Source organism: Tetrao urogallus (assembly GCF_951394365.1).
Source record: "Tetrao urogallus genome assembly, chromosome: 4".
Taxonomy (NCBI): domain Eukaryota; kingdom Metazoa; phylum Chordata; class Aves; order Galliformes; family Phasianidae; genus Tetrao; species Tetrao urogallus.
Window position 1 is genome coordinate 5935156 of NC_136817.1, and position 9339 is coordinate 5944494.

General features: G+C 42.3%; 1 protein-coding gene across 4 annotated transcripts in view; it reads right to left on the reverse strand.

Moving 5' to 3' along the window:
* CLCN3 (chloride voltage-gated channel 3) overlaps nucleotides 1–9036 on the reverse strand; it is a gene marked incomplete at both ends in the record, with an annotated part of 34335 nt that extends 25299 nt beyond the window's left edge. For 3 of the 4 annotated variants that reach the window (XM_079534796.1, XM_079534799.1, XM_079534797.1), the window contains one exon: nucleotides 8877–9036. In XM_079534796.1, the coding sequence (XP_079390922.1) occupies nucleotides 8877–9036 (160 nt within the window). Of the gene's footprint in view, nucleotides 1–2312; nucleotides 2392–8876 lie in introns of those variants that run through there. The other variant, XM_079534798.1, reaches the window with a different exon arrangement.
* Between the last annotated feature and the right edge of the window lie 303 nt (nucleotides 9037–9339).

The following is a 9339-nucleotide window of genomic DNA, read 5'->3' on the forward strand; positions in this document are numbered from 1 at the left end:
AACCCAAGTCAGGACTGCAAAATGCTTTCTAAGGAGATAAACAGCACTTTTAACTATAGAATACTAAACTAGAATTGAGTTGCTGCAGTTACATTTCAGTACACCACAGCGGGTAATGAGGTCTAGACTGATGCACTCAGTACTACCTAAAGTATCAAGACAGAGCAAGTTAAAGAGAGTAGTCTAGATAAAAAGTATCCAGTAATATCTTGTGAGGCCCCATTTGCAGCGCTGCATCCTGGCCTGGGGCCCCCAGCACAGGAAGGATGTGGAGCTCTTGCAGCGGGTCCAGAGGAGGGCACTGAGATGATCAGAGGGCTGGAGCAGCTCTCCTATGAGGAAAGGTTGAGGGAACTGGGCTTGTTTAGCTTGGGGAAGAGAAGGCTCCAGGGAGACCTCGTTGTGGCCTTCCAGTGCTTGAAGGGAGCGTATACACAGGAGAGGGAATGGCTGTTTATGAGGGTGGATAGTGATAGAACAAGAGGGAATGGTTTCAAACTGAGACAGGGGAGGTTTAGGTTGGATATTAGGAGGAAGTTTTTCACACAGAGGGTGGTGATGCTCTGGAACAGGTTGCCCAAGGAGGCTGTGGGTGCCCCATCCCTGCAGGCATTTAAGGCCAGGCTGGATGTGGCTCTGGGCAGCCTGGTCTGCTGGTTGGTGACCCTGCACATAGCAGGAGGTTGGAACTAAATGAGCATTGTGAATCTTTTCAACCCAGGCCATTCTACTGTTCTATATGTAGTTACTTTTTTTCATCCTCTCCCATTTACTACTTGCCCTTCAAGGGAAAGATCAACAACTAATCAATATATATTCTAAGAATCTTCATTATTTTATCTTTCATGGCATATTTGCACTAAGAAAACAAAACTATCTTCCTAATGAAATCAATGGGTCAGATGTAATCATATCTAACATTTCACTTCATCAAATGTTAGTAAAGTCTGTTAATTAAATCTTCAAGTCCTCTAATGAGTTAAACATTCATTTCACCACGGTAGAGGCGCAGCACTGTGGGCTGAGCCGCTGCAATCAATTAGTGCAACAAATACTTTGCTGTTACAAAGCAGTTTTGCAAGACACGAACGTTACTCTGCAGGACTTAAGTACTGTCAGGACGTGAATAAAGGAAAAAATTCCACATGCTTGAACAACTAGGCTTGTTCTCTGTAAATATCTGCCCATTTTCTCCTAGCTTCTTACTCAACACTCAGAGATAAGCAAGGAAAAACACCTTGGTAGTGGTCCATTCCAGATTGTAAGATAATATAAAAAAGGTTTAAGTTCATGGTTTTATTGTTGGCATTTTAAGCTTTGTTTTGGCAGCTAAATGACAGTAACAAGGATTACTGTGTTACTATAGAATAGCAGGAAGTACAAGCAGGTTTTAATGTAATCTGTTGCACACACTGTAAGGTGTGGAGAATCAATTTTCTTTTGAGTCACGTGCACTGGACAAATTCAGATTTTCAAGAATTATGGCCATAATGACATTATGGAGTTCTGTTTGGTTTTCCTCTAAGTTGGCCACAGCAAATAAAAGAAGAGCACCAGTGAGGTTGAAAAACTGTATTGGAATATTAGAAATGCAAGCTGTAAGAAAACTCAATGAAGCTGCAAGAAGTGACATGTCACAAGGGGCAGTGCTCTTGTGGCACAGAGGTGTGAACATTTGGTGTGGCCCCAGCTGTTTTCATTAGAGAATGTGTAGACTATTTGGAAGCTAGGTGCTATTAAGATGCCAGATGACATTTCAATAAACATCAAACTACAATCTGCAGAGGTTCGATGTGTGATGATGTGCTCTGCAGTTTGAATTGAATTTGAAGGTATAACTACAAGTCAGCCTTAGCGCAATTTCTCCCCTCTACAATGCCAAACATTTCGGAAACGCGTTCCGCTGGAAATGCGCAGTAAGGAACAAAAGGCAACAGAAGAGGATTTCTCTCCGCACTGCTAACCCCGGCTTGCTGCTAATCGGCTTCCTGGCCAAGCAACAGCGTGAGGAACGGCCACAGGCTCCGGTTCCGTAAGAGCTCAGCACCGTCTGCGCAACCCGCGGCGAGTCGAGCTTACGAGCACGCAGGGCAGCCTCAGAGGCAAAGACAAGCGCTGCGTTTCGGCTGCCGGAGGGCCCGGGACAGACGACTCGACGCGCTGCGGCCGCAGCTCCGCTCTGCGCGACGAGATGGCCGTGCCGAGCGGCCGAACGCGGGGCCGCGCCCTCCGTGCAGCGCCGGCTCCCGCTGGACCAAGTGCCTCCCCCGGCAGCGACCGGAACCCGCCGCGCTCAGCCTGGGGCCCCGTACCTCTTTTATGCAGCTCCCGGAGCGGAATGCCGTCTCCTCCGCCATCGTAGGGCAAGTACGGGTCGGAAGAGGCGTCCATGGAGGCGAGGAGCTGCTCCCGCCCGCCGACGGAAGGGCCGCCCGTGCGCTCAGCGCGGCCCCGCCGCCATGTCGGCCGAGCCCAGCCTACCGCCGCCGCCTCGGCGCAGCGGCCGGCCGAGCCCCGCCCGCCTGACGTCAGCGAGAAGCGCCGCCGCCGCCGCCCGTTACCTGAGGCCGCAGGTGCTGCACGCGGCGGGACGCTTCCCGCCGCTCGGGAGGAGCGCGGCTCCAGCACTACTGTCCCACTGGTAGCACCGCTGGTACACGGGAGACCCCAGACTTGTCAGAGACAAGGCTCCTCTCGACTCCATGCTGATCTAAAAACGCGATCTTTGCGCTTCTCAGCTCCGTACCTCAACAGTAACTAGGAGTCAGTAATCCTTTTACAGGGCTCTAATAAAAAAGTCATTCGCAGCAGGAAAACTACGGCGACAGCGTTTGTAATCTGAAAAAAGAACCCTTACAGAACGAGCTGCCAGTGCATTTACAGTATGTTGATTGCAGTTAAACTCCACGTCGGAGAAAATATGAAATAAGGGTTACAAATAACTCATTTGATGTCTGGAAGATTATTGCTACCAAAGGCCTCTGCACTGACAACAAGAACACACTACAGCAGAGCAACAGCCAGCCTGTGAACCTGAGCTTGTTCACTGCCCTGAGGCACAGGCAGTACTTCCACACAAGTCTACAATTCAGACGAAATTGCTAAGGACAGAAGGTGCGGCCAGCTGGAAGTTGTATTTGATAAACTTCAGATATAGGGGAAAATAATGTAGAACTGATGCAACTTTGTGCTTGCTTCAAAAATTTTTTAGACCCTATCTAATATGAATTTGAAAAAGCTCTTCCAAGGTCCCTGCTAGTAGATTAGCTGCCACAGTTCTCTGTGCAGTGTTCAAGCAGAACAGTCATTTTCCCTTCTCGGTTCCCGGCAGCCCGTGTTCTCATCGTTTCTAACCACTACCATGGCATCTGTTATTCCATCCCCTACACCACAATGTCACTGTGACTTATACGTAAGATTTTGGTGACTGCTGTCATTTTCTTCCTTATTACTCAAAACAAATGCTCCTTCAACAGCTAAAAGATAATGTTACTTTGAAAATGCTACACAAGAGCTGTCTTACTATTCCAGTCATTTTGAAATTAATTTAATCCATATACATTCTCAATTCATGGACACGTGAAAGCATCCACTAACAGAGTACCTAAATACACCCAATGTCCCTAACTCTACGGTTTCCCATTCTTTTTCCTTCCTGCTTCATTTTCTTCCCTTGTTTCTGATTTCCTCTTATATTCACCCTTTTCTCAATCTACGTGACAAATCTAGCCCAGATCAAATCACTCTGCTGTCTTGATGTCTCCTCTTACCTAACTTGTCTCAGTGTGTTGATCCTGCAGCCCCCTCAGTCTGTGTTCGTTCTGTTCAAAAGCATGAAGCTTTCTTATCTGGGTCATACAAGGACAGCAGGAGGAAAACTAAACACAACACAAGAAGGACAAACTTCCTGTTTAATGGTAATACATGCCTTCTCCCAGTTCCCAGACAGATCCAGGGTAAAATAACTTAAAGGTACGATCTCAAGGAAGGAAAAATAGAAAGAAAAGGTTCAGTTGCATACGCTTTCAAATCAGACAGTCATTTTTCTATTTCTTTTTTCTCCAAATTACAAAGACCCAAACTTATTTCATTCATTATGAAACCAGCGCTCTATCACAACAGTATTGGCAAAAGGCTGCCCAGCTCTGTATCAAGCCACAGTACACAAGACCGTTATTGTTTCCATTGCTACCTCATCAAAAGCCTCAACGAGAGACAAACTAGGGCAGGAACATTTGATGCTAAACGTAATGCAAATGTAAACTAATTTATAACATCTCCTGCTATGTTCTTAAAGGCAGGTGGTGCTTCAACAAAACAGGAGTCAAGGAAGCCCAGAGGAATGTGTTTAATGGTAATACATTCCAGCTTTTATTCTATTTGCATTTTATTACACAGAAAGAAAATCGCGTGTCTTCCTAGTTTGACTTTGGTTTTTTCATTTTTATTTGTTTCCTACGAATTTGCTGGGTGAAAAGACTGCAAGCAGAATTCAATAACAGAGAACACTTTATTCCAGGATTGAGCCGAACAGGCTTGCTTCTTCATTGGCCAATCACAGGTACCTGAATTACCTTTTACAGCCTGGTATAATATCCAGTGGTGCTTTTTGTCATTGGTCAGACACAGAAGCCAATTGCAGTCAAACCCAAAGAGCAAACAATGCAGTAAAACAGGTCATACAGCTGCAACACATTGTGTAATGAAATCTAATACTGACTCCCCTCTTAGGACAGCTGAACTTCACTGCACGGCAGTGAAATACGAGCAAAGGCTCCCCGCCGCCAGACAAAACGTTACAGTAGAAGAAAGAAACAGATTTTAAAAAGGTCAAATAAGGAAGACACGGTGCAGCATTAACACGTAACACCAAAAATAAAATGTACAAAAAATAGGCCTTTAGTCCCTAAAAACTACTTTGACATCTGCACCCAAAATAAAAGACTGCTCTCCTCAGATTTCCTTACACTTCTTTCCATGTTTGTCCATCACACCGTTCATGATCTATGCCCCAGTGACTGTGGAAGAAAACCTTTGTTATCAGACTACATGGAGCTATCAGCCACGAGACTTTTATTTTTGTTTGTTCTGTTGTTTTACATTGGTCAGCATTACATCCCCAGTAAAAAATATCATGTTTTAGTGTACTAATCATGCAAGGAAGATTTTGAAATGAAAGCATGCTATTTTCTGTATACATAAGAACAAGCTGCTTTCATTTTCTGAGTTTCTTAGCTATTAGCTATTTCTTATCTTTTTTGGTTCTTTTCCTCTGCAGGATAAGCAAAGATAAGAAAACAATGCAAAGGTGAAAAAGCAGTGGGACTTCTCCAAATCTTCTCCATGCATACATAAGCCGTATGAACACAGATGCAGTATCAACACCAGTTCTGTTAAAAAGAATACTGCACTATGCCAGGCATACTTGAATTTCATGAAATTACGAACTCAACGCCCAGTAGAAGTCGGAATAAAATGGAAGACCTTCCACTTTATTTCCACAACATGTTTATCTTCCAAAAGCTCTGGGAAGTTCTGATCTCTTCCTTAAAGATACTGGAGAAGGTACAGAAAAAGGCAATAAAAATGATTCAAACCGTGAGATAACTGCAAGGTCCAGCTAAGCAAACCAAAACCTAGAATAGAAGTAAGACAGGAGGGAAGGAAGTAAGTAGCAATGGAAAACAGTTGTAACTTATTTTTAACCATTTTCTCTAATAAGAGCTACAACATTGGAGGATCAAGGGCACTATAAAGAGAAGGCAAGGACAACAAATTTTTTCTAACAAGAATACACTGCGCACAGAAAAAAAAAATAAATTAGCTACAACTGGTTGGGATATTTCAGAGGTGATCAGTACACTGTTCATAGCTCTGCTCCAATTAAATGACTGCTCTAACGCGGTTCTTTTTCTGGGAGACAAGGAGGTTTAATTGATGATTCTTTTCTCTCTGTCCCCTTAAAATAGGACTGCCACCTTTCACAGGGACAGCACTATGCCATCCATGCACTAATCCCTGTGCCAACAGATAACAAGCCTCAGTGCAAGTATTTAGCAATCAAGACAATCAAGACGTCCTACTTCCAGGTCACCTTGTTCTAGTTTCATATCAAACATTTCCTATCAACATCAATTTCATTCCAATCAGCTTCATAACATCCCTTAAAAACCCAGTGTCTCAGCAGAAGGTTTTCCACAGCTACAACTATAAACAAAGAGAATAGTTTAAGCAGTTGGGCTGTACGAGGATGAAGCCTGTGTGTCAGTCCATGTTAATGCACAGCCTCTGTGAGCCTAGCCAAGCCAAAACTCTGGCAGTTACAGCTTTTTTCAGCAGTATTTATACCTAGATTTACATACAAAATAAAGGAAAGGTGATGGTTTTCTCCATAAGATGTTGAAACTTGTCAAAGAATGGTGTGCATGCTTAAGAACTACTTCACAAAAAGAAGTCAGTGGAAAAAAGATCCCCAGATAAGGACTATAAACATAGAAATCACCACTAGGTATAAAAGGCCCACAGCCAAACAGGACTGCTATACAAGCACTCAGAGAGGAAGGAGCACTCACACACCCTGCTGTAACTCCTCCTTAAGTACTCTGGATCTCTCAGACAGAATGCTGAGCTAGGTCAGCTTGTGGTTTTACCCAGTATGGCTGCTCTTCTTGATATTCCCTTCCAGGGTGCCACCCATGCATATGGAATGCTGTAAGTAACAGTTATTAATGGGCTAATAAGCACAAATATTCTCCTATGTAGAAAACATTGGAGTGTGACACTGACTTGGTGAAAACTGTATCTACATCCTTTAACTGATTGAAAAATGCAACAGTGAAATGAATAAAAGGTCATTAAAGCTGTTGTAAAACAAAATACGTTCCTTACCTAAGAAGCAAAGTAAAACCTTAAATACAATGGAAGCCCAGACCAACACTGAAAAACCACTATAGAACTGTTCAACTAGAAAAGGACGAAGCAAATTTCCATTTTAGAGAATAAACCTGTTAAAAAAGTAACAAATCATAGACAATAATCATGCTTAAAAAAATAACATCACAGTATACTGTATTTCATAATCAAAAACCTTATGGATCAATGGCAAGGCATGACATTTGCACTAAGGAGAATCACCATGGCGATGAACAGGTAGAACACAAAAGATACTTCAAACACCCACATCTCACACATCCAATAACTAAGATCATCTCTTTTTTTTCTTTTTTCCTTAACCCCCTCTCCCTTTAACCCAAGAGTCTTCCAGTTAACTCTTCTGTCACTGTTTTCTGCCAGGGACTTTTGAAGTCCTGGAAGGAAGAACCTTGTTAATTAGCTAGTTACCCATGCAAACACAGTGCATGGCTACTTGTGTTCCTGACAGATTAACGGAATTAACTTCATGTGTTATCAGTAAAAAAAGGAAAAGAAAGCATGGTTCTGTGTTGTCAGATATCCCATTCTCAGCGACATTACTAATATGAAAAACAGGCAAAGAGTCTGCAGCCCTCACTACAATTAAATAGGAGAAAAGCAGATAAGTGATAACTGCACATTGAGCTATTTCAAAGAAACCAGCTGTGTCTCATGCTTGCTCTTATGATTGGTACCAATTATTTCACGTGCCCTTCTGTATGGAATCATGTGAGAGCAAATGTAATCCTTACCTAAAAATTACAATGAGTCTTTTAACGCAGTAATTACTCACTTGGAAAACAGGGTGTACATAATTTCAGAAAGAGGTATGTCAAAGTCAGTTTTATACTATGTGCAGAAAAGAAACCATGTCAATGGTGTAAAATGACTTTGAAGATTTTGCTTGCATTTGTGGAAAAGAACAATAAACAGCTAACAAAATTACGAGAACTGAAGTTCTTAATGGAAGAAAAGTTCCTTTTCTTTGTATTCTTTATAAACTGTGATTGCCAAGTAGAAAAAAGCATACGTATCCATGCATTGCTGGAAAAGTAAACAACCTCTAGATCTTTCTTGAACGTTTAACCTCTCGTGTGATAACATTTTCTTTTTACATAGAACCACCTGCACTTGCTGAAAATTCCACTCTGTTCCTCAAATAATGACGTTAGCTGACAATGCCACATTTCAGTGCTATTGCTTAGAGCCCCTTTAGGAGGCTAAAAATTGAGTGCTTTGGTCTTTCACCTTACTTTAGACAAAGGACTCTCAGCTCACAAGTAAAGACCGTTTGGGGTGTCTGCAGTGTTGAGCATTATTATCTGCTGGCATATATTCTTCAGCAGTGCTGCTGCTATCGCTGCGAGCAGATACAAGCTACTCTAGCAGCAGCTTCTGAATTACCAGTTTACAGGTTGTCATATTAAGGTTAACTATTGCCAATTTTATGTTAACACCATATGCCAGACTGTAAACTGTCTTCACACTGAAGTCACAATATAAGCAACTCAGTTCTTTACTGAAGCAAGAAGCACCGTCGCTTCTTGAAGCTTGAGCTTGAGCTCCAAGCTCACTCAGGACACAGACGCCCACAGAGACAGATCAAAGTACCTAGACATGGGAATACCAGTAAGATCACGTGTTTGTAAATCATTTTCAGCTCACATAATCATCTGATTTCAATCAGTGCCCTGAAAAAACTGTAGTCTGACAACATTACAAAAATCCACCTTCCTGCTGAATTTGCCTTACACTTCAGCAACAACAGTTAAAATTGATGTAGACTTCTATAATATAAATGAATCTCAGCTCTGAGTAAAACCATGGAAACCTCTCAGCTTCACCTCACTGGTCGTTGAAAGCAGAGTGATAAGAGGAAAAAAACAGTTGAACTAACACACAATCTTCAGACCCAGCCAGTGACCAAGAATTGAGTTTTTAAGGTTAAATTAACATTAACTTACCAATTGATGCATCACCATCCAACAGATTGTCATCTTCAGAGGTCTGAAAGTCCATAATTACACCCGCTCCATCTAGAAGCTCCTCATCGCTGCTTGCACTGGTTATGCTGTTGTAACTGTTTCGATAGTAGCCTCTATGAAACAGCTGCTCAGACTCCATTTAGCTGCTTTATAACCTACGAAAAGAAAACGTGTTACTTCATATTTGAAAATGCAAAACAGATTGAGGTTTATCTCAAATGAAACAACACTACGATTTAAACTTACATAAATGTAGCAGTAATACAGAGTATTATATAAGCATTTTAAACAAACATTTTCTGACATTTAACTGGTCGACGCTTCTTCACCCCTTTTCTTGGGCTCTCCTACGTTTAAGAAAGTATTTCACTTCCAGTAAATGTGGCTGAAATGTGCATGCCCCACACAAACGTGCACTGCACCACACCACGGTGCTAGCACC